This window comes from Rattus rattus, chromosome 8, assembly GCF_011064425.1.
Source record: "Rattus rattus isolate New Zealand chromosome 8, Rrattus_CSIRO_v1, whole genome shotgun sequence".
NCBI classification, from domain to species: domain Eukaryota; kingdom Metazoa; phylum Chordata; class Mammalia; order Rodentia; family Muridae; genus Rattus; species Rattus rattus.
The window spans coordinates 109,304,138-109,329,338 of NC_046161.1; the positions used below are offsets into that span (position 1 = coordinate 109,304,138).

A 25,201-nucleotide genomic window follows, 5' to 3' on the forward strand; every position below is an offset into this window, starting at 1 on the left:
CCGGTTTCGTTACGCTGCGCTGGCACAGAGCCTGAGCGCAGCGGCGACACCTTTGTGGGCTGCGGGGCGTTCCTAGACCCTTCTAGAACCCTCTCGGCCTCGCCGCCCCTGAAGAGGGCAGCGGGCGCCGGCGGCCCCGGAGCTGGCGCGCGTGCTGCTGGGTAACAGGCCTGGCCGCCCCTGCTCCGGTCGTCCGTGACCTCCAGGGCCCCTGACTGCGGGAGCCGCGGCGGAAGACATGGGACTCCCTCCGTGCACCTGTGACGGCCACCTTGACTGGGGAAGCGGCGGCGTCTTCGAGGAAACCGGAAGCCCGTGGTGACCCCTGGCGACCCGGTTTGTTTTCAGCCGGCTTCCAAACACCGGGGAAGCGAAACCCGGTGGCCTTGGGGACCGCCCTACGTAGCCAGGGTTCAGGGTGAGTGGATCGCTCGCGCTCGCCGGGACGGTGCAGACAGCTAGGAGGGGCCTGGTGGCTGTCGCCTGGCCAGACGCACGTCGTTTTCCGCCCCGGCGCCCCTCTGCTGGACAGAGCGGCCCACTCTAGCATCGCTCCCTCACAGCCCCACAGCCCGGCTGCCACAGGCTCTTCCATTTAGCTTTCGCTGCTCAGGGATTGCTCAAGTTCTGTCCGTGCTCTGGCTCGCGGGGAACGCCTTCAGTTTTAATTCCTGCACTGAGGTGGCATTTATATCGGAGAGGGAAAGAGGGACGTGGGTAGCGTTGGTGGCGTCTGGGAGTGACCGTCAGTCTAACTTGTGTGTTTCAGTCCCGTTTTCCGGCTGGGTTGGCTAACTGTAGCCCTCCTCGCAAGGAACTCGGAATATTCAAAAGTAAGATAAAATAACCCACGGAAGCTACTGGAAATCAGAACAGAATACCATGTGATGATCAAAAACATTGACACACTGGGGTTGAAATTGATCTCTACTCTTAAAATACGGAAGAACTCCCCCCGGTTTGAATTTTAAGTTGGATTGAACAAAATGAAACATAGTTTCATCTCTAGTTCTCAAAAAAATTTTCTCGTTACCCTGTCGGTAGTGATCACTCCGTCGTCTCAAATGGGCACTAATTGGAATTATTCACTGAATGGCAATGAAGTGTTGACTGCCCTGGGTTTGTAAATGGTGGTTTTCATGTAAAGTCGAGCATTTCATATCTAAAAGGCAGCATGCTGTCATGGAAGTGGGAGTGGATTATAAGCATTGAGTTTTCCACTTCCTCGTTTAACAGGAGGAAAAGGTTAAGCTTCTTACTCTGACTTTCTCCTTCCCCCTTTTCTGAAGCACAGTGCTTGCTTACTTCACAAGGCACCCAGATACAGTTTCTAAGAGCCATGCTGGCTCCGAAGTTGGTAACTTATTTGTATGTTAAATCACTTCGCCTGTAAATTGAAGCGTGCTTACCCATCTTACTGTTTTTACGGAGACTTAATACATTCTTAAGAGCAAGTCAGGGGTGGTGGCACATGCCTTTAATACACCCAGCGCTAGGGAGACAGAGGCAGACTGGCTTCTGAGTTCCAGGTTAGCCACTGCTATACAATGAGACATCTTCAAGAAAAAAATAAGGCGAGGCACAGTTTCTAGCATCTGCGCACCTCTACCAGAAGTGCTTCATTAATGGTACCAGAGCATGTCATGCTTCCTGAGTGAAACAGTATGATTTAAGGAAAAGCTGAATGGAATCAACATAACTTTAATGGCACCTACATTCTAAACTGACATTGTTTTTATTGTCAGGAAATGTTATTAACATTTAATGTAGGTGTTTGGTTGCGTTGAGATACATTATTCTAGACAAGGAGTAGAAAGGAGGCTGCTCTTGGAACTGTACTGTGCTTGAGTCTTAAGATTGCGCGGCCATAAAAACTGACCTCTAGGCTTACTGCAGTCAGTGAGTCAGGAGCATAAAAACAAAAGTTGGCATTTTTCATATTATATGTCTGATACTGGTTTTGAACACTTAATGAATTACAGAGCATTTAAGTACTGAGGCACAAAGATTTAAGTGCTGGCATTGTTAAAAAAGGGCACTTCAGGAATCCCTTTTAGAGAAGAAGCCATTCCTGCCCCTAATTATTTAAAGTGACAAAACAAAAGGAAGACCTTGTTATTTCCTGGTTTTCTAAGATGTATTCTTTTTTCTCCACTGTTTCTAACTAACCTGTTTGAAGTAGGTTCTTGAATATCCTGGCTTTTCAGCGATAGAAAGCCAGTGGAAACTGTAAACAGGACTCATTTCAGGCAATGCTATAGGCGTTGGTTAAAGCCCAGCTCTTCCCTATATGATGATAGACAGGTGTGCTCAGCTTTTTATGCCTCAGTTTCCTCACCTGTGCTGTTGATGGTGCCTTTCTGGCCAAGTTTAGTATCAAGATAAGGTCTTTATTCAACTTAGTAGTTTCTGGCACAACTCTTGAGTGTCTTTTTATCTGTTCAGGTTCCCTTTCTGTATTTGGATTAAAAATTCGCCTTGGTAATACAAGGAGATGATATCTTGATACACTCCAACTCTGTCGCACACAGATATGAAAATTAAGATCCTAAGAGCTGGAGTGGTGATAATCAAGGTGATAGATCATAGACTAGAATTTGAGTTTCTGAACCATTGTACTACAGACAATGCCTTGTCTGGATTCTTACAGGGAACAATTACAATCACAACATTCAGATTATTTTGTAAAGAACCTAGATTTGACCTGATCACTAGGTCTAACTCACATCCCCATCTGCAGAACTCCCAGTGCAGGCAGGTAAGAGCTTCCGGGTCCTCCCAGGCCCAGACCACTCAACCCAAATTCTTTCTGTCAATCCTGCTGCTGGCATGGGCAGATCTGTACTGGGTCAAAGCTTGATCAGAAAAACTTCCATTTGTATAGGTCAGCAGAGAGATTATACTGGGTCACGGTGAGGAGAGTTTAAGAGTCTGCATGCTCAGCCCCGAATGGGACCAACGGAGGTAAAAAGAAAGAGCAGAAGGAAGGAGAGAGGTGCTGTGGAAAGCTGCCCTCTAACACCAGATGCTCGTCACAGTCGTGGTCTCATAGCAGCTCTTGGTATCTTACAAGACTTAACACACAATCCCAGTGTGGACGGGGTATATAATCTCCAGGCTTTACCCCATCCTCAGGAGTTCTGATGGATAGTGACAGGGAGGCAGGATCATTCGCTCCTGCAGAGATGGCCAGTGCTCCAGTCGACGGCCCACATGCATGGCACATATGGGCAGCACAACTGCACTGGAGGGGGGGGGTGTCACCAAAGGAAATGGGCAGGACGCATGGGCATGGGAGGGCTGTGGGGAGGGTCAGGTCATGTCACAGTAGTTGTATTAAAAAGAAGCCCAAGGTTTAGGAGGTAAGTTATCTAGGATCATAGCTCAAGTGGATCTCTGATTTGTTGTTTTTTAAGCTTTGTAAATTGGGTTAATAGTAGCCACCTAAAAACTAGGAATACATATGTACAAGCATGAGTGGTTGGCACCTGACAAATTATCTAAAAGGCAGGCATTGAAAATGGCAGAATAATCATTAATTCCTTGGAAAAAAGATAAATCTTGTGTCAGGAGATATTTCTGGGTTTTGTTTATCAAATCCCATCATATATAGACTGGTAGAGGCCATCTCGGTATTGATTTCAGTGAAGATGGAAATTACAAATAATTTTGATTAGTAATGATTGAGTGTCTTTTTCTACGTATGTCTCCATTGGTCATAGACACTACCCACCTTATCTGGCAAACTGCTCATTACCATGCCTGGCCTTTTACTGCTCTCAGCAGTAATCGGCAGCATGATTAACCTCAGTCCTTCCTGTGCCTCCTCTACTTTATGTTTCGTTTACACTGTTAATATAGTCATTTACTCTATACTGTAAGGTATGGCATTGTCAAACACGAGATGTTTGCACACAGCTATTTTTGTAGCATTTAAGTGTGTTATACCTTACTCTCTAACACTCATGATGCAATGATTATGCTCAAATACTTCCTGAACTATTACTATCTTCATGCAAAAGGTCAGTGGTCACACACCAGTTGATAACACAAAACTAACCTTGTCTGTAGATAGTAAAGAAACTAGTTATAATTTGGATTCTATAAATCATGTAATACTCTTTACTTCTTTTGCATCTCCGTAATAGTTCTCAAATAAGAATAGGACTCAACATAACTTGGAATGCTTATTGTAGAGTACAGTTTGAAGTTGTCAACCCAGATATTCTGATTTACATGGATCTCCAGTAAAACCACACAATATTCTTATCAGGACGGCCAGTAAGTCTATGCTGTAGTCTCCGCCTTGTCAAACACTGGATTAGACTGTTTCCACCATCCTCTTGCTCTTGAAAACACTAAACCTGTTTACTGCATTCCCTGGAATACATTACTACTTCATTATTGCTTTTATAGTTGAGAGGTGTAGACATAATGTTTTTGTGCACTGTATAACGATTACCCTTGTATTATTCAAGTGCTGATTTCTCTGTCCCCCTTATCTAGTTGCAATTCAGACACGGCAGATGTTTATTCTAAGTATCTCCAGTCTGAAGTTTGTATGAACCTTGTTCCCTATTTATTCTCTGACTTGTCAATAAAAGCTGATCAACCAATGGCCAGGCAAAAGAGAGAATAGGGCGGGACTTCAGCCAACCAGGGAAGGGGAGAGAGAAAGGTGTCCTGGAGACACCCTGGGAGAACACCCCTGAAGCCCAGAGGGACAGATGGATATGCAGGGTCTTGGCTGGGAGGGAGAGGATTAGGTTAGAGGATTAGGATAGATCAATGACTCAGGTATCGTACAATAAAGCTCAATTAAAGAAATCTAACAGTCTTTGTCTCAGTCCTAGAGAAGCTAGCTGGGGATAAAGAAATACTGCCACTTTTAAACTTACTTTTACAAAGAGGAGGGACCCATTTAGGCTTGTCTTTGGAGAATATGTTTACATTGATTAAATTTTGAATTATTAACCAGTTCTGGCTAAGGAATATTCAAAACATCAAAAAATTTGAGTCTTTCAGTTAATTTTTTTGGGGGGTATAGGGGTGGTGGGATTCCCTTTTGTAGTGGTAAAGATTAAACCCAGGGCCTTCTGTATGCTAGAAAATGCTCTCCCACTGAGTTTCAGCAGCAGTGTAATAATCTCCAGTGATTGTATTTTCTGAGTAGTTATGAATGAGTTTCTTAAATGTTACGTGTTAACATTAGCTTGATCCATTTCAATATAGTACCATTTATCCAGAAAAATCAAACTTCAAAGTCAGCTGGCTGGTTTTGTAAATACATTTTGTCACATGGTTTCATACTGTAGCTAGCCCAAGGCTGCTTGGAATTCACTATATAGCCCAGGCAGCTTTGAACTGGTGGCAGTCCTACCTCAGACTTTCAAGTGCTATGCTTACAGATGTCTGCTACCTACCCATTCTCTAGAGTCATGATAAATGTAAGGTTTTCTAAAGAAAAGTTCATTGTGGGGGAAAATATTACTAACTCTGGTCCTAAAATCAAACAGCCTCCACTGCACTCTAATCTCACCTGGCTACATTTATGGCCCAGTTTTCTCATTTGTAAAAAAGCTCTAGTAAGGTTTTATACCTCATAGTGTACCCATGAAAATTTAAATGCAAGCATAGTGCCAAGTAGTTCGTTGGTGATTGTCTGAATTGGTTTGTGTGGCTGGTGTGAGGTAACTATGAAGGGCTACTTAGGAAGAAAGGAAAGCCTTATTAGGTAACCGTTTTAGAAGTTCTGAGTCTTTATAAAGATCGGTGCCGGAACTTTCAGCCTCTAGCAAGGGTAAATGGGTGGTCCATCATGACTGGTCATTGAGGAGTAAACTGTTCCCATCAGAGGTTAGGAAAAGAGGTTGAGGACTGGACCAGGGTCCAAGAGATTCCTTTAAGGATATGCTTCCAATGACCTGAGGACCCTCCATAACACCCCCACCTCTGAAAGGTATACCACATCTACACTGCCACTGTGGGACTATAACAGTTGTGAGTATTCTTAACAAATGTTGTGTCTGGACTGTCTTTTGATTTTATAGAATAAGGGCCAAAATTGACACCCTCTTCATCATCAAGAATCATCTCACTTGATCTCCAGTTACCTCTTTACCACCTGTCACTCCCTCTCAGCTCCTCTCCCCACACTTTTACATGTCTTTAGAGTTGTTCACATGCTGGAAGCTAGCAGCATGTAAAGGTTTAAGTGTAAGGGTCAGCATGCCCTCTTCACTTGCAAGGGTAAACTGATGTCATTTTGGTGCCTTTTTTGCAAACTATCCCTCTGGTTCTGTTGTTGTAAAAATACAAAAATAAAAAAGAATGGTTGTCTTTTTACCTCGCTGGGTCCTGCACCACGGTGCCCCAACGTATCTGCAAGATATCTTGGCGGAACATATCCCAACTCCTCAGTGGCCCAGAGTCTCCTGCCGCCACACACTTTCCTACACTCAAACCATCACAGAAAAAAGAACACACAACACAATAACCTTTGACCCAATTGGTAAGATATAATTGCCCACTTAAACATACAAAGCCCGGTACCAGCCATCCCTTAAGAACATTTGTAACAACCTGTAAAGGTACAGCGTGGAATCTTAACGTCACCTGCCATATTGTCCTGCCATGGCTTCTCTCCCTCCTCTCTCTCTCCTCCTGTCTGTCTCTTTTCTGTCCTAGTCTCCTCCTCTTCCTTCAAACTTTTCTCCCGCCCATCCTTCCTTCTCGTCCAGTGACAGGCCTCCTTCTATCTTGTGCCTGCCTCACTTGTGACATCATCCTACACGGCTCTAGAACACTTTGCATTTTTTTCCAGATATATTATTTGCCTATACAGTATAATGATTATTTTTTTCTGTATACCTGTCTCTCACACTGGGTTATGAAGGTTTTATTTTGTGTTTTTGCTTAGAATATGATTAATGGTAAAAACAATTGATTTAGAACTTTGTTTAAAACAGAAATGCAAAAGCTCGGGTCTTTAAAATTATTTATTTGTAGAGCAGTTTATTAGTATTTGGTTTTTAGAGGACACTCAATTCATTAAATTCCATCCATTTGGAGTAGGGTTTTTATTTAAATCAGATGAATAGTCTTGGCTCTGTTTTTACCTCTCCTGAAACTAGTCTGCATTATATATAATAATATTATTTTCATACGTGTGTGTGTGTGTGTGTGTGTGTGTGTGTGTGTGTAGTGTTCTTTTAGGTTAAACAGTACTTGACACTTTCATTTAGCCAGGGATCAGCCCAGGACCTGATTCGTGTTTGGCAAACGTTCTACTGCTGAACCATTCTCCGTCTTACTTCACTCCTTCATAGACCTTGTCTATAGTAATTGTTTACGGTTCTAAGTGTTTGTCTGTATTCATTTTCCATTTTCAACTCTAAGAGCGGTTATCCGGTTATCAGCTGTCCCACCAAGTCACACAGCAGCTGACCTGGAGAGCTGTGCTTGTACAGCAACGACGCTGTGTTGCCTGAAAGAAAATAGTTGGAAGTGACGTTCAGTATTCACATTGTGAATCCATCGTTCCTTCCCCTGCCCACTGACCAAAGACAGCTAACCTTCATCCCTTTTCCTCTCCGTAGCTGCCATGGACACACTGGTGGAAGATGACATCTGCATTCTGAACCATGAGAAGGCCCACAGAAGAGAGGCAGTGACCCCACTCTCAGCGTATCCTGGAGATGAGTCTGTTGCTTCCCATTTTGCCCTGGTCACTGCTTACGAAGACATCAAGAAGAGACTTAAGGATTCAGAGAAAGAAAACTCCTTCTTAAAGAAAAGAATAAGGGCTTTGGAAGAAAAGGTGCTTCCCCCTCTCATTTGACTATATTTTTGACATAAAAAAATTCCAAATATTTGAAATTTAAAAAATTTTCTAAATAGTCTTCCAAGAATAAATAAGAATTTCTAAGTTCTTGTCTATTAAATTAACTATGCTGCGTCAGCCCTACCATGTGCTCAGTGATACTGTAGACTAGATTTTAACAACTTAAGATGTTGTCTTCCAAAAATGTGCTTGTCCTTTCGTCAGAGTGCCTGCTGTCATTGCTGTGCTCTCAGTGCCTCGGGAGCTTTCTACTTTCTGTTCTGAGACAGACCTTTCACTGGGTCCTTGACCCGTCCAGCAGGTCCAGTTATTCAGGGTCCCGAAGAGGCGCTCCCTGAGGGTCAGGGGGGGAGAAAAGAAGGAGACTAAGCAAGGTTCTGTTGTCAAGGTCTCGTTTATTGAAAGGAATGGACAGCATTTAAAGCTCTGAAGCAGGAATTGAAGCAGGAACTGAAGCTTAGGGCGGGGGAGTACTGGGAAGTGCCCAAGGACATAAGGTAAATCATTAAACTGCAAGATATCCTCCTTAGACACTGAGGTAACAGTCTTCCCGGGACAAGTTCTCTGAAAAGGTCCAGCCCTTCTCCGGAATCTGCTCAGGGCAGGGCTCTAGCTTTGCTTAGTTCGGACGTCTGGTCCTCGACAGATCCTAGAGCTTACTAATTAGACTAGTCCCCATGTCCCTGTCACTGGGATTACAAGTACACATCACCACACCTGGCTTTACCTGAGGATTGAACTCAAGTCCTGCAACGAGCAGTTTACCAACTGAGCTGTTACCCAGTCCTACTATATATATGTAACGTAGAATTTTCAAATCTATACAAAAGAATAAAATACTAGTAAAGGAAGCTGTTGAAGGGGGACCTTCTGTGACATTGCTTCACTGTGTTTAACCAGCTCTTCACCAGGGTAGAACTGTAGGACTAAAATACTTCTGTATTCTTTTTGATTTTCTTATCACAAAGTAGGAGTGATACTTTGAGCTACTAATGACGTGTTTTTCTATGCTGAGTGTTGCATTCCTGAATGTTATATAAGGTGATTTAAGTGCACTCTAAATCATCAGACTTAAGTTGATTTTGTATGTTGAAGTTTTTCTTAGTTCCCATTTATGGAACTAAGAAAGCAAGATTTGAGTTGGTTTATAGCTCTTCAGATTTGTATTTGTGTCTTACAAAGACAAGAGCTTCCTTCCAGTGGTCAAAGAAAGGAGTTCTTAGCAATCAGAGAAAGGATTTTCCTGTACTTAAAACTGAGGATGGAGGTTGTTAGAATTTAATTTGTTTGTTGTGTTGGAAAAACAAAGGAAGTCGTCTATTAGTAGTATTACAGTTTCTTACTAATTTTGTCTTAGTAACTAAGTATATTTGTCATTTATTAAGATAAATTACTGAGTGTAACTTTATAACTAATTGTTATGCTTTTAAAATTAAATAGAAACGTGGAATTTAGTACATAAGCTAACATAAAAAATCTATATGTTGTGACCATATAGTGACCAGCCTATTAATTTCTGTTTTTAGAATATGTGAGGTTTAATGAAGTAACATGTCTATTCCTTAAGTATGATTTGATTCTTTTCTGATGATAGAAATGTGATACTGTAGACTGGGAAAATCCCCAGACACGTCACAGGACAATAATGCTGTACTATAGTGTGATGGTTGAGTCTGTTATAAAGCGAACAGTACAAAGCATACATTACTGACGGGCAACAAAGCATTTGCCTTTTTCTTTACTATTTGTCTTCTTAACAAAGATTGCGTGGCAATGAGATAGTCCATTATACCCAAAGGTAGGCTTTAGCCTTGCATTACACTGAGTAGGGTAAGATATAGAGCCATCTGGAGATGGACTGACTTGGTTCTACAGAACTCCCACTGAAGATTTGCCCCCTAATTTCTTACTGTTATTAGCTTGTTGGAGCTCGAGTAGAAGAAGAAACAAGTTCTGTGGGCCGAGAACAAGTGAACAAGGCCTACCACGCTTACCGGGAGGTTTGCATCGACAGAGACAACCTGAAGAACAGACTGGAGAAGATAGTAAGTTGGTTCGAAGATAAGACTTTATATTGAATTGTCTGTCTAGCAAGAGGCTTAGAATTAAAATAATGGGTTAAACAATTATTAATTAAAATATATGTGTTCACGGACATGGAAAGTTTTAATAACTATGTTTTCCACTAATGTACAAAATACTTAGAATTTCAGGATTTCAGTACTAAGCATGTTAAGTGACGTCTCAGCATCACTAACTTACTTTGAAAACAGTCATGGTGAGGTCGTCACTCAGTCACTGGGGGCTTTTGTTTTGCTTTTAGTAGAGTGAACAGTGATGTCCTAAGAAACCAAAAGAATCAGTGTTCATTTTCCCAGCTTGTTTTTAAAAGTTAGAATGAGGTTTACTCAGTATTGACCTAAAAATTAGGAGATAGATATAGATATAGATATGGATATAGATATAGATATGGACATAGATATGGATATAGATACGGATATAGATATAGATATGGATATAGATATATGAATGATATGGATATGGATATATAAATGATATAGATATAGATACGGATATAGATATAGATATGGATATGGATATATATATGAATGATATAGATATGGATATAAATACGGATATGGATATAGATATATGAATGATATAGATATGGATATGGATATGGTATAGATACAGATATGGATATATGAATGAGGCGTTACTGACTGTCGTTTGACATCCCCCTTGGCTAGAGTAAAGACAACTCGGAGTCCTTGAGAGCGCTGACCGAGCAGCTGCAGTGTAAAGAAGTAGAGCTCCTGCAGCTCAGAACCGAGGTGGAGACGCAGCAGGGTACGCCGCTTCCGTGTTCAGCTCCCCTGAGAAAACCGATCCATCTTCCATTGTGTGAAATCCACGGGTGCCCTCTGTCTGTGTGATAGAGCCTTGATTTTTTTCTCTTCTTTTTTTCATAACTTCCTGTAGCTGCCTACAGAAGCTGTGGTGTGTCTGTTCAGGGGCAGTGTGTGAGAGGGGCGGAGGGCAAGCTCACCCTTACTTAACTGGGCTCCCGCCCACTGCCATCTCCTCATTCACTGAACTCACTGCCGCCCCTGGTTAAACACTGCTATGGGGCAGCTTCAAGAAGACTCGTGATTTTTTTCTTCCTGAAAGTTGATAAACTGCACAGATAAGATGCTGAGATGGAAAGGTCTTCTGGGAGTTGGAAGAGTCTTGTTCCCATCAACAGTCTTATTAATTAAGCAAAAGAATCAACTATTGAAGAACCCTTTCCAGGAAAATGGTTGGGGCTTTCCAGAGCTGGAGCAATGAAGGAGTGAGTCAGATAACGTAGGCTCCAGCTGTTCTGTGCCCACAGTCAGATGTCTGTGAGTACGGTTGTTCTGACGTGACTTTAGACCTGTCAGTCAAGTCTCAGACCTTGATGGAGTAGGTGACACTGAGCCTTCAACCTGCATGTTTAGTACTAGTCACTTACTGACACTTGTACTGGTGTCACCTAGGGACTGGAATTGGTGTAAAAAGCAGAATTAATTATTTTGTTGTCTATCCTTTTTCTAGTGATGAGGAATTTAAATCCACCCTCATCCAACTGGGAGGTGGAAAAGCTAAGCTGTGACTTGAAGATCCATGGTTTGGAACAAGAGCTGGAACTACTGAGGAAAGAATGTAGTGACCTCAGAACAGAGCTACAGAAAGCCAGACAGACGGTACCCAAACATTGTTAATAAATGGAGGAGAACATCTGCGTGCTTTGTGCATCAAATATAGGATTTGTAACTAAGTACTAAATCATAGATTAATTAATTATAACCATAGAATAGTCTCATTTCCTGAAAAATTCATGTTTATCTTGAAATTGTTGCTGCTAACATTCCATACATTCTGCACATTCACTTTTATACCAGAATATAGTTTTACGATTTGATTTAAAATGTATGTTGGGTTGTGTCTTAGTTACTTTTCTGTTGTTGTGACAAAAGAAAGCATTTAATTTTGGACTCATGGTTTTCATGGCTCACATTTGATCCACAAGTACAAGGTAGAAAGAGAAGGAAAGCTACCTGGGAATGCCATGGGCTTGTTAAACTTCAGAGCCCACTCCCCTTGACGCAGCTCCTCCAACAGGGCCGTACCTCCCAGCCATTCCCAAATAGTCCTGCCAACTGCAGATGAGCATTCAAATATGTAAGCCTGTGGGCCGTCCTTAGTCAAGCACTCGGTGTTTTAACTGTTTTCAAACTCCTTTCCTTCCAGTTCTCTTGTTTTGAATGTCTGAACATTTTAAAGAGCGCTTAGTCTAAGCCTTGCCCTTTATTTAACAATTTGGTTAGCTTGAACATAGGAGACTACGTTATAGAGTGCTTGAAAAACAACAAGCTTACGCTAACAAGGAAGCCTGACTTACACGGCCTGTTCCTTTCAGAAGACGGATAGATTTAGCCAGCTTGAGAGTGAATTAGGAAAATCAACAACAGAAACACGTGCCAGGTCTGCCGCTATGCAGGCCTCTTAGCTCCTCTCCAGGAGTCTGTCCACTGTAGGGGGGACAGTTAGGAGAAAGGGGAGCATGAGCAAAAGTATTGGGTAGTTGTGTGTTTAAACTAATCACAGCCAGTTAATCTTCAGCTCAGCCGTTTGCCCGTCAAAGCCTTGCATACGGTTGAGAGAACTCACCTTGTTCCTTTGCAGGTCACCTTCTAAAAGTGGGGCTACGAGCCCTCCTCTCTATGTACCCACATCCCAGGCGGCCTTGAACGCTGCTTACACATCTCACTTCTGTCAGTGACCACTGGCTGAGAGTGAGTGAGCTTCATGGAAGACTGCAGCGTTCTGCTTCCTCTGTGGTTCACCTGAACTGGACGTGAGAGCCACATTGGAAACTGGATCTGATAAAAGAAACCACATACTGCTATCTAGTTGGGTTGAAGCCCAAGTGGGTTTTGTTTCTTCGTTACTTGACTGCAGAACTTCACTGCCCTACCTTAAGTGTGCAGTTGGTCACACACCATTTCTTCAGACTTCCAGTATTCTATTCCATACTCCCAGTTACCATAGCCACTAGCAAGTCCCTTTTAGAATAGTTGCTTGCACAAAAAGATTGCACTGTAAAGCTCTGAGTAATTGTCAGTGTTTACACTTTTCATGAAATAATTGATAGCTTTAATACATAGAGTATGTTTACATTTTACGCATAGTATATTTCACTGTAGAGTAAGAAACAGTCCCATGTGATTATGGGACTTTATCTTATTGTAATTTTATTAAATATGGAAAATAGGAATGTCATTTTTAACTTTCAGGAAATTTATGTCTAAAGGCATAGAGTACCTCTTTTCATAAACATTAAGTTAGGGATTGTAAAAAGATCGTTAGCATACTACCTGGACAGAGCATGTTCATGCATTAAATCAAGCCAACGACTTTGTTTAGAGCAATCTATGAAGGCAGTGCCATTAGTTGAGTCTGTTGGGGGCGGAAAGTCAAGTTGTGGTTCGATTACTCCCGTGCTCCACTAGGTGGCGCTAGGGAATGAAGACGGTGTTGGCTAACATTTGCCGCATGTGGTTCAGAGACAGGGATTATTGGAAGCTCAGGAAATGTTTAGCTTCATCGGGTTAAACTGATGATGACATTAATTCCAAGAAGCAGGAAACTTTTAAGATTTTTATGTGAGATGAAGGGAGAAATGTTGAAAGGTGAGAAAAACTGAGTGTTTTGTCTGTTTTTGTAGTGTGTATTACTGACAGCAGGAGATTGGGAAGTGGAAAAGCCCAAACTGGGATCATGAAGCAAACTAAGAATAATTGAAGTGACATTTTTCCAAGGTTTCCAACTTAAAACCATGGTGTTTTATGTCCTTTTGGATCTGGTTAGAATCCTCTTGGATATGGGAATGTAGGAATGAGCCAGGGAAAGAAGTCCGTGTTTACATTAATAACTTGCTGTATCTACTCTGGCCATATTTTAAAATGCTAAGACATTATATAACACATACTTTAGGTGTGTGACAACATCCCTTGTCGTCACACTAGTAGCATTCTGGTTTTGATCATTAGCAACTTTGTCCACTAGTGGTTCTTGTTAATAAGGTCAGCATTTCAGAGACCTTTCTGCTGGGGCTTTTCCAGTTTTATATCCTCACTGTTCACATTCACAACAGTTGATTTTGAGACTTCAAAGTCAGCCAAAGTGAAGTAAGAAACAGCGGTTCAAAATAAATAGCCTGTGAGGAGTTCTAGTTAGTGTTCTGCAGTCTGTTAAAGTACCAGAGAAGCTATACTGCAGGGACCTGTGAAACCTGCAATGAATTCCTTAGAGTGGCCTTCAACACAGTGCATCCTGCATACCTGCTGTGAGGCGAGGTCTTTACGTTGGGGTGGTCCTTGTGAGGACTCATGTTGTTGGTGCTTCCCAGTCAACTTTTCTGAACCGTCAGTTGGTGTGAAATGTTCCTATTGTAATAATATACTGTATTTTCATACTGTTGGCTTTAAAGAACGTTTCCAGTAAGCACGTGTGTTTTAAGTATACACTAAGGAACATGGTTTTTAATTAGTGATACAAAAAACTAAAGGCTGTTTGGGGACAGTTTTATTTCTTATGGAGAGCAGTAAAGAACAAAACCAAGGACGCTTACCTACCTTTTTGGTAGTTTTTGAGATAGAGTCTCACACCATAGTCCAAGCTGGCCCAAGAACTCACTCTGGAGCCAGGCTGACCTGACTCCAGGGCAGTCCTCTTCAGTTTCCCAAGTACTGGGATTGTGGGAGTGAGCTGCTCTGCCCAGTTTATAATTACATCATGTAAGTAAGACTGAATAGTAAATATTGGTGTTTCCACTTGTACCAGCAGTTCCTGTGAGTTTATACTTGTGAGATTGATGTTTTGTTACAGATTCTTGGATAAGAATACATTGTAAATAGTTATGACACAGAAGATCTTGAATATATTAGATTTAAAAGTATCTTTTATAGATGTGGGGGTTTGGGGGTTGTTTTGTATTGGTTTGGCTTGGGGCTGTTTGTTTGATTGTATCACACCTACAATATAAACAACTTAAAGGGTGTGGGGACTTTAAGACGTTCTTGCCGAGGCCATGCCTTGCAAGGCAGTTTAGGAAGTGTGGGCTTAAGCTGGGGACACTGTGGCAAGCCCCAAATCAAACTCTGTTGTCACTGAGAAAACGAGGACACTTGCAGAGAACTGCTATATTCACTGGGAATGGTTCTTTGTCTAATGTAGCACAGTGTCTTAAATAATAGTGTATGTAACATATACAGTTTCTACCTCTAAACTGGGGTGTCCATGGGGTGTCCATGAGAAACAATAAAGTTCAGTAGCTGCAGGGCTGCTCCAGCACGGTACGTGGTTTTTACTCAAGGTAGAGTAGCATTCTCTCACACTGAAATCATCTGCTTTTGAAAGTATGGACCAAAGTATTTGCACACACAAGAAATTTCTTTAGGGGGGAATTTATGCTGTTATAAATTATGCTTGTTCATTTTCTGCCGGTTTTGTGTGCAGAAATTGCCATTTCCCCATAGAGTTGACACAGATGTCCTTTGAGCAGAGATGTGATAGATGTGTTCCCTTCGCGTATCTTCAGAAGTGTGTTTATAGGTTCCAACTCCACAGGCATATGTACAGGGAGTGAAAGCATCAACACTCAGGTGACCGGAAGTGAGTCACACAGGGACAGCTGGCAGTGTCTCATCAACTGAGTCTAAAATGTAGTCTTATACTTTATACAACTGTAGCTGTATTCTATGAATGTTGAACATCTGTAGTAAATGAAGAACTGAAAAAATTGAAATAATTCCTGTCCTTTTCTTTTTAAACACATGACAGGGTCCATCTCAGGAAGACATTCTGCAGGACAGAGATGCCATCAGGCCGAGCTTGCCGAGGGAAGAGCACGTTCCACACCAGGGCCCTCACCACAGGTCTCCTGCGTGCATTCTACCTTTCTAATGTGGCTTAACTTGAGCAGCACTCTGTGTGCCGCTGTAATCTCTGACCACTGCATAGTTATAAAAATGATTCCATGGTTACTTGCCAACCTCACTTGCTATGCCAGCCTGTCAAAAAAATACTTGAAAGACATTTGTTTGAGAGAAATCACAGTTGTCAAAGTATACATCTTTTAGTTCTGTAACAAATCCCATATTTATTTTTAGTTCCTTCAAAGCCATGGTTCTCAACCTTTCTAATGCAGCAACCCTTTAATATAGTTCTGTAAATGTTTTATTCTCCTGAATTAATTGTTGTCTGGAGGCTCACTGCCTCTGTCTGCTAACCTAGGCCCAGTCCTGGAAACTTCTAGTCTTCGTACCATCTTATCTAGGCTGAATAAGCTCACCCTTTCTAGTTCTTTCTAGCCTCTGGCTGGGTGGTTCAGTTCAGCTGTTGTGGCTCAAACTCCTCTCCAAACAGACTGGTTGTAGTCTGGCTTCTCTCTCTCAGGCTCTCCCAATGGCTCTGCTTGGCCTCACACTAACCGGCAACTGTTCTAATCTTCTGCCTCATTCTGTCTTCACCTGTCTTCACCTGTCCCAATAGAACTGCGCTGCCCCTGACATAGCTTCCCTTTCCCTCTGAGCATTGGGCATATCCTCTTCTGTCAAGTAGGATTTGTCACATTGTCTGCCACTCAGTTAGACATCACTTTCAAGTATGGGTGCTTCCTTCTACAAAGTAACTTTACCTTCATCGTTTGGGATTAAAGGTGTGTGCTAGGAGTGTGTGTGTATTCCAGCCAGAGGGATAGAGGTGTGCGCTAGGAGTGTGTGTGTAGTCCAGCCAGAGGGATAGAGGTGTGCGCCAAGGCTAAAACCATGCCACACTAGAAGCAGTTCTTTTCCCAGTAAACACACAATGTCAGGGTCCATAGTGTGAACAAAAATCCTGCAACACAGTTCTCCTGCTTGGACCCCAGTCATAAAATTATGTCATTGCTACTCCATGACTGTGATTTGCCTCTGTCCTGAGTCGTGATGGAAACACCTGATGTGCAGGGCGGCTGATGTGCAGCTCCCAAGGGGATAGCGACTCACAGGTTGAGAACCATTGCTTTTAGAAAACATTGTGAATTGTCAAATGCTAAAGAAAGTTAAATCATAGAGAAAAGTAGCTTTTTTTAGACATGAGCAGTGTTCATTTCTTTTACAAAAAGGTTGGTATAAAGTGTCAGTCAGCTCTAAACAGGGTGGGCAGTGCTTTCATGAGTGCTGACAAGCTCCGGAACACCAAAGTCAGGTAGAAGTTCACACGTGGGCTGAGCATGTCTGTGTGGGCGTCAGCCACTGTACAGGTTCTTTGGTGTGTATACATGACAGTGCCCATAGGACACAGGGTCCCTAGAAGGGCAGTGTGGTCAGTACTTAAGAGTGGACAAGTACCACACTTGGAGATAGGAACCTTGTGGCCTGGAGCTGACTCTGTCTCCTCATGAACAAAATGAGATTTTCTGTTGTCCTCTGCAGGGTTACTGTGGCTGTGATGAACATCATAACCAAGACAGTTCGGGGAGGGGTGGGTTTATTTAGCATACTCTTCCGCATCACTTCATCATCAAAGATCAGGGTGGGATCCTGGAGGCAGGAGCTGATGCAGGGGCCATGAAGGCGGCTGCTCACTGACTTGCTTCCCTGGCTTTCTCACCTGCTTTCTCATAGAGCCCAGGTCACCAACCCAGGGATGGCTCCACCCACAGTCAATCACTAATTAAGACAGTTCCCTACAGGCCTGCCTACAGCCTGATCCTATGGCGGCATTTTCTCAATAGCAGCTCCCTCCTCTCCAATGACTGTCGCCTGTGTCAAATTGACATAAACCCAGCCAGCACAGCCATTTTGCCAGACTGGTGCAAGAAAATGGGTGAAGTGTCTCATACATAATGAGTATTCAGCTATAATTATTCTTATGTTTTTATGTTTTACATTACTGTTTTTCAGGGCTCACAATTTGATTAATAGAATTTTAGTACTCAAGAAACGGTTATATACATTATTTAGAGGCAACCATATACTTGACTTTTTTTTAGGTCATTTAGAGCAAGTTCAGGTTTGTACTTGCATTTAAGAAAGTAGGTATGCAGTCCACATATAGTCTCAAAAGCACTTGGATAAAACACCCAATATTCACAGGGATTAGTTGGAGCCCTGCTAAGAAGTAGAGAAATAACTTGCCTTTTCAGCTCTGTTTTTAAAGGGTTAAACATTGCTCCCTGTATAGAATCTTTTACACACTTTAAAGACTGTAACACTCTGATGTTACGGTAACAGCAACCTGGAATTATTCTGTTATCCATAGAGGAAGACTTGTAATTAGTACCAATCTTAGATACTAGGGTTGCAGTGTGCACATGTGCCACAGAGCCTGTGTGGGCGTCCGAAGCAGCTCAGTGGATGGAGTCAGTTCTCATCTCTACTCTAAGTTGTTACAGGAGTTAAAACTCAGGTCAGGTGCCAGTCTGTAAGGTGTTGAGAGACATGCCTTTTTATGTGCGTGTTGTAGAGCCTGCGTGAGTTGATGGGGATGGGAATGCCGAAGCCCATAGAAGCCAGAGGAGGGAGTTAGAGCCCTACAAGTGGAATTAAAAACGGTTGGATGCTAGGAACTGAGTCCTTGTCCTCTGCAAGAGCAGTAAGCAGTCTTGAGCTACTGAGCCATTTCTCCTGCCCAGTCGTAGCTGTGTTTTTTAGTCTGTAGTTTTAGTGTAGGTGATGAACAGGGTAGTTGATGATGTAGTTCTATCTAACCTAATTTTAAGTAGTCTTCATTAAATTGAACTTTTAAAATGTATAGTAACTTCTTTATCATCATATTCTTTGTCTAGCTATTTGAGTGATGTACTTGGGGTTTGAGTACCCAAGTATTATCATGAGTATTTTCTTTTTTGTAAGTCAAGTACAGATTCACCATTTTATAAGGATAATAAACTATTTTCCAACTGTTATTCATGCCTGTGTGCCTAAGTTAGCGTGTGTACAACCCTTCCACCTGCTGCTTTATAATGAGTCACCCTTTGACAAGCATGGAATGCCCAGAATTACACCATGAAGCCAGACTTCACTATGAAACAGTTACTGTGAAAAGCATAGCCAGTGTTTACTGGCAAAAATACACCAAAGATACTTAAAATACTAGGTTTTCTTCAAAGCAATAGAGTTCACTGCACTGTTTAGAACAGTTATAGTCTAACTTGGGTAGAAGTCAAAAGAGGTAAAATTTTACCTCACACAATTTGACCTACTATCTATTGCTTCTTTAATTAAATACCAGATTCAGATTTCAAGATTATCCCTTTGAAGTTTAAGTTCTGTTTACTAGACAGACAAAAACTGCAACAGGAAGTAGCATGTTTGTTTAGTTTTATTTTCATACCACTTAACATCCCTGACAGTGGCAGTTGTCATGATACTCTGAAGTCAGTTATTCTTATATTGGCTATTTCAGGTGTCGCTGTACAATAACATAAGGACATATGCTGAAGGTTCCAGTCCATTTAGTTGAAAATTAAGAACCTAAAGAAAGTCATGAGCCTCGAGGGTTTAATGGAAAATAAAAGCTTTTATAACTAGTTATAGACAGTTTCAGATTCGTTTAATTGTAAAACTGGAAAGGCATTTTGAAGCTCTGTCTCCTGTAACCTGCTTCTCTAGCTGCTGCCTCGTTAAGGAATCATGTGACTCCTCATGTCTGTGCTGTCACGTCACATTGGTTTAGAACCAACAGTACGAGACAGCCCAGTCAGACATAAAGAATGGAATGCATGAATCTTGTCTTAATGTGGCTTCATTTCACAGTGTCAGAGCAATCCAGAGACAAAGACGAAGCCAAAGACCGTACAAGAGTGAATGCAATTCTGTTCTTGATCAGATTGACTAAGGGATGGCATACTCCTTACTAATTATATTAACAGCCCTGCACATTATTGGTTAAAAGCAATCCTTGGTTCTGATAGAGCCAGTAAGCTCACTGGTTAGAGTATTTTCCATGATCTGTTTTATATAGTAGCTACTGCCTGACATCAGAGCAGTGTTATCCCTAGGGTTTCCCCGTACAACATTCTAAATAAATACCCTTTGGTTTCATTTATATTGTCATGAAAGTATAAATGTAAACCTGTTTGTATTGTAAAGTTGTTGCCCTTCATAAAAAGGACGGGTGTAACTGGTTTTAAAATTCCCTTTCAGTGACCACATGCAGCACGCGTACTGGGAGCTGAGGAGGGAGATGGCTAACCTACACCTGGTGACTCAAGTGCAAGCCGAGCTGCTCAGACAGCTGAGAACGGCAGCTGCAGGCAAAGGCAAGTCACTGCCGGCTGGGAACGCCGCCTGCAGCCACAGCAGCAGCTGCCCACTCACGCTCTGCTCCGGCTGCAGTCTCTGGGCAGGCAGTCCCACGTGCACGGTGCCGCCTTCGTTTTTCTTCAGTGCTGTATTCTTTTCCCCTTGTGACTTCTCTCAGCCAAGTTGCTTATGTGTGTACGGCCACGGTGTTAGGTTTGTGCTCAGGGGCCTTTACCACAGCTATGTGGATTTAGTTAGATGTTCAAAAGCTCCACAGTCTCATTTCAGTACTGTGAACTACACCAGAGACCTAGATTTTATTTTCAAAACAACTCTGACTCATTTTTATAAACTTTTCTTTTTCTTATAGGACGTGATTTGAAGGCAGACTCAATCAAAATTTCCACTGCTTTGGCTGGTTGGTTGGTTGATTGGCTGGTTGGCTGGTTTTCTTGAGACAGGGTTTCTCCATGTAGCTGTGACTGTCCTGGAACAATACAATATATTCATATGTTCTCTTCTCCCCCCCCCCTCTGTCCCTCCCTCTATCTCTATCGTGTGTGTGTGTGTGTGTGTGTGTGTGTGTGTGTGTGTGTGTGTGTGTGTGCGTGCGCGCGCGCGCGCGCGCGCGCGCCTGCCTGTGCCTGTGTCTGTCTGTTTGAGAGTGTAGACCAGGCTGGCCTCAAACACAAGAGACCTGCCTGCCTCTGCCTCCTAAGTGCTGGGATTAAAGGCCTGTGTCTCTACCATCCAGCCACTGCTTTTTTTCTAAAGACAATGTTTGACTCAAGCTTTTTGAGTTCTGTGTTAGTTGGTAGTGGGTATTTGCCAGTGCTGTTTTATATCTTAGGAAACAATCTGTGCTTGCACTCAACATTACATGATAGGTTTACATCCAAAGCATACAGGATACCTTTATGCTTTAAATTTTACATTTCAAAGGAATGTGGTGTTACTTCGAAAGGTGGTCATCGTCTAATTTAAAATTGTTACTTGCATCTCTGCTTGTCCTAAAGGAGAACAAAAAACTGTTTATAACTATTCTCAGGAGTGTTTAATAAGGGATGTTTGACATTGGGGGGGAAATTAATTCAAAGTCTCTTGATTTCTGTGGAGTTGGGTACTTAAGAATCATGCAAATTAATGTGATTTTGAGCAAACAGCCCATTTTGTAGTTCCCCTTGCCCTTTTGCAGTTGCTAAGATTACTACTGAAGGTACCATAGGTACTGTGGAGGTACCATAGTAGTAAGACTTGTCCTTACAGGGGCTCGGCTGTTACTGAGTATGCTGTCAATGCAACTGCTTACATCATAAAATGTGTGTTCCGGAGACTAATAAAGGGGACTAACTTCCCATCCTGTGTTCCTTTTAGTTGACTGTAATACAGTCTTTTGATGCCCTTGCACTATCAGTTACTAGAACATTTCCCTGGACAATGTTAAGCACAGCCACCAGTCCCTACAGTTCTTGTTTTAAGTAGACTGGGTTATGGCTCACTTATCCATAACCCGTCCGTCACTGTTCCCCAGAAGAATGAATTTCTTTCACTCTATCCACCCCCTTCCACGCATTACCCAGATGTTTCCATTTGTTTCTATGATGAGTGAGTTGGTTGGCCAGCAGGATAGCCCAGCAAGTGGAGGAGCCCACCTGCAAGCGTGAGGCCCTGCCTCTCCCGGAACTCACAGTGAAGGAAAGAGCCCACTCCAGAAGTGTGTCCTCTGACCTTCATGCTCATGTGTGTACCTGCATTCACACACGCGCATGCACGCGCGCACACACACACACACATACACACACATACACACACACACACACACACAACGTATCGGGTAACATAAAGCCAATTAGCTTTCAGTTGTGGCAGACTGAGAAGCATGATTGCAGGATGCTGGCTGTAGCTAGATACTAACCTCAGCGCAGAATCTTTCTAAGCCACTGTATGTCTGAAACACCTTTTTATTTACTTTTTAAGTTGGCCTGTTGTTGACCAGAGTTATTATGTTTACTGTTATATTTAATCTAAGAAATTGAACTTACAGCTTCTATTTCAATTATTTTATCCACAAAAGCCTTTGAATACATGCTAAATTTTCATTTGACTCTCAAGAATCCAAGGTATACTTATAAAAATAAGTTACTTTTGAGCCCTCTCCCATTGAGAAGTTTCAGTAAGCAAAAGAATATATTTTAAACCTAATTCTACACAACTTTTTTTAGACTGTGGTCTAAAAACAAACTTTCACTAACCACATTAAAGACCAAGAACTTTTCTTCTCTTTGCCTTGTAAAAAAAGTTAAACCTTTTTACAGCATGCATTCTTCATCAGCAGGATGACAAAAGCAAGAAAGGATTCTGACACCCATTTTTCAAGCAAAGTGGTTGGTGAATGACCTTAGCTCAGGGTCAGTAAATATGTGATCTCCGAGAACACAGATCTAAGTATCTCAGATCAGTTTCCCAATTGGAAATGCTAATTTTAGTGTCAGTTGTGAAACTGGCATATGACGTGTTTACAGTCTGAAAAGCTAGAAGACTGACACATGGCTGTGCTTTCTTTTTAGCCTGTACCCAAGTGGGATGTGTTGAAGACCTTGGGAGAGACAGCGCAAAATTGCACTTGGCAAATTGTACTGCAGCTTACAAAAGACATCCCCCTTTGTCACCACATGGCAAAGCTACGTGTTATGCTCCACCCTCCACTTTACCAGGAGATAGGAAGGCTTTCTCAGACAAAGCAGTTCTTCAGTCATGGACAGACAACGAGAGACTGATTCCTAATGACGGTGCAGACTTTCAGGAGCACAACTCCTATGGGAGAAATTCTCTGGAAGATAATTCCTGGGTATTCCCAAGCCCTCCTAAATCAAGTGAAACAGCATTTGGTGAAAATAAAAGCAAAATCTTACCTTCGCCCAACCTGCCACCCCTGCATTACCTGGATCAGCACAATCAGAACTGCCTGTACAAAAGTTAATTTGACTTGGGCTTTGATCAGGACACTAACTCACTGGTTCTCTCAGACCGACAGTGGACTCTGACTGACGTCCTGTGGAGCTCTCCAGTGTGTACATCTGTACAGTCTGCAGCATTATGTATGTAGTTGATTTTCCAGTATGGGAACAGAACCTCCGGTTGGACCTTTGCTAACAATTACAAATTTTTGCTTCTTGGACTACGAATGGAAATGAAAATTTTAGACATGGTTTCATAAACTATGACCTGCCTAAATATCCAGTCATTAAATAAAAAGCAGCCTTTAATATAAGAGAAAAACCATGTCTGCTGGTTCAGATTGTATCAAGAAGCAATTGAGAGTTGTGCTTCTGTAACTTCCTGATGCATAAAGATTTGAAATATGGAATAAAAGTAGGTTATGACACCCCTGTGCTATTGTTTCAAGTTTTAAGATTTAAAGTCATTTTTAAGTAAAATGTTTGTATATATAAATTTAAAGTGCAATTTGAATTTTAAGACTTGAACTAAAGACTATTGAAGCCAACTTTTTCCCAGTATATTCAAATTCCAAATAGTTAAAAATGATGTGGTATGTGAGTAAACTATTAGAGCTTTATACAATGCCCAGTTACAAAGTAGAAAGAGCCTCTCACAGCAGGACAGTCTCCTCAGTGCTTCATGGCGAACTCGCCGTGTGGCTGTCATCAGCAGGATGGTTGTTTGTTTTCCACAGAGCAGCCTACACGCTGGTAGACTATGACATTTGAGAAAGTAAATGCTAATTAGCTGCATCTAGAACTAAATTTTGTGCTGTACAATTATGAAATATCCCCAGACTAAGTGGCCAATCACTTGTAAATAAGTAAAGAAAGAAGATGGCTTTATGTGGAAATTCATCTAAATCCCTTCAAGGTCAAAGCATTAAGAGTATTAGTGATCATGCACTACCTATTTGATGTGAGAGGACTTTGTCCTTGGCATCTCACGTATGCTGAATTCCGAGGATCTCCAACCTCTCATCACTGAATACCATGCATAGCCGGCACTGCTCACTGTTGAGTCATCTCACTCACGCCTGCCCGTGATTAATGGGATTGATGTCAGATGCTGGAATGTGTTCTGACCAATGAGCACGGCTGACTCAAGGGAGTACAGGCTCCTGCCAAGTAATACAACAAGGCCCAATATGCATAAAACAAATGCAGGACTCCGGGCTCCCGCAGAAGGAGCTAACTGTCTGTGTAATAAGAAAGCAGACACATTTCTCCTGTGGCTGCAGAGGCTGTCCATCCTCTCATGTCTAATGCAGCTTACTTACTCGTTTGCCTTTTTTAAAACCAAGATGAGAAGTTTTCTTTTGTAAAGAGAGTCTTATGTTTTTGAACAATGCCAAGAAATTGTTTTAATTAAAATTATTTTTGTTTTTAAAATGGAATTCGATGTGAAATACTGTCCTTGCCTATGTATATTTCCAAAATCTGGTATTAATTTTATTTCTCCAACGTTTCTGACTGGAGCAAATTCCCTCTAATCAGTAGTTAGTTATCAAAAAGGATTGCTAAAACAGTCTGATTGGTTGGTGTTAACAGTTGAAAGTGTCATGGCCTGTATAAGACTCCTTAGCTAGAAAAGATAAACCCTAAAATATTTTTACCTGGTCAGAAAATGTTTAAATATATACTTAGTCAATGGTACAATCTGTATTTTGTGATTCATTAAAATTGACAGTTCTGTTGGTCCTTTTCATACTAACTGACAACCCCAACAAGCTTCCCTTGAAATTTTCTATAAGAGCTGGATTTCTTTTCTAAGAAAAATCCAATTAAGTACACCTGTAACTCAGTAATACTAGGACACAACTTAAGCAGCCACCTGGTCCTTCCTCTTGGTCCCTTACTCTCTTGAGCCAAGGCCAAATAGAACTGCCCATGAACTGGTAAAACCCCAGTATCCAGACACATGTGCAGCAGGTACACCAGTCAGACCAGAGGTGAGCGTGAGCAGAGTACATCTACTTAGTACCTATCGGTCAGGAGACACAACAGAAATAGCGTTACTATGTCCCTGGCTGCTTGTAGTA

At 42.0% G+C, this 25,201-nt stretch overlaps 1 protein-coding gene across 1 annotated transcript; it reads left to right on the forward strand.

The window, feature by feature from the left end:
* Positions 1–303: 303 nt before the first annotated feature.
* On the forward strand, positions 304–24,815 carry Azi2 (5-azacytidine induced 2). Its single transcript, XM_032911073.1, has 8 exons — positions 304–418; positions 7,599–7,819; positions 9,763–9,888; positions 10,594–10,693; positions 11,423–11,571; positions 15,713–15,807; positions 20,062–20,177; positions 22,728–24,815. The coding sequence occupies exons 2-8, from the start codon at positions 7,604–7,606 to the stop codon at positions 23,138–23,140; spliced, it is 1,215 nt and encodes a 404-aa protein (XP_032766964.1). The 5' UTR covers positions 304–418; positions 7,599–7,603; the 3' UTR covers positions 23,141–24,815.
* The last annotated feature ends 386 nt before the right edge of the window (positions 24,816–25,201 follow it).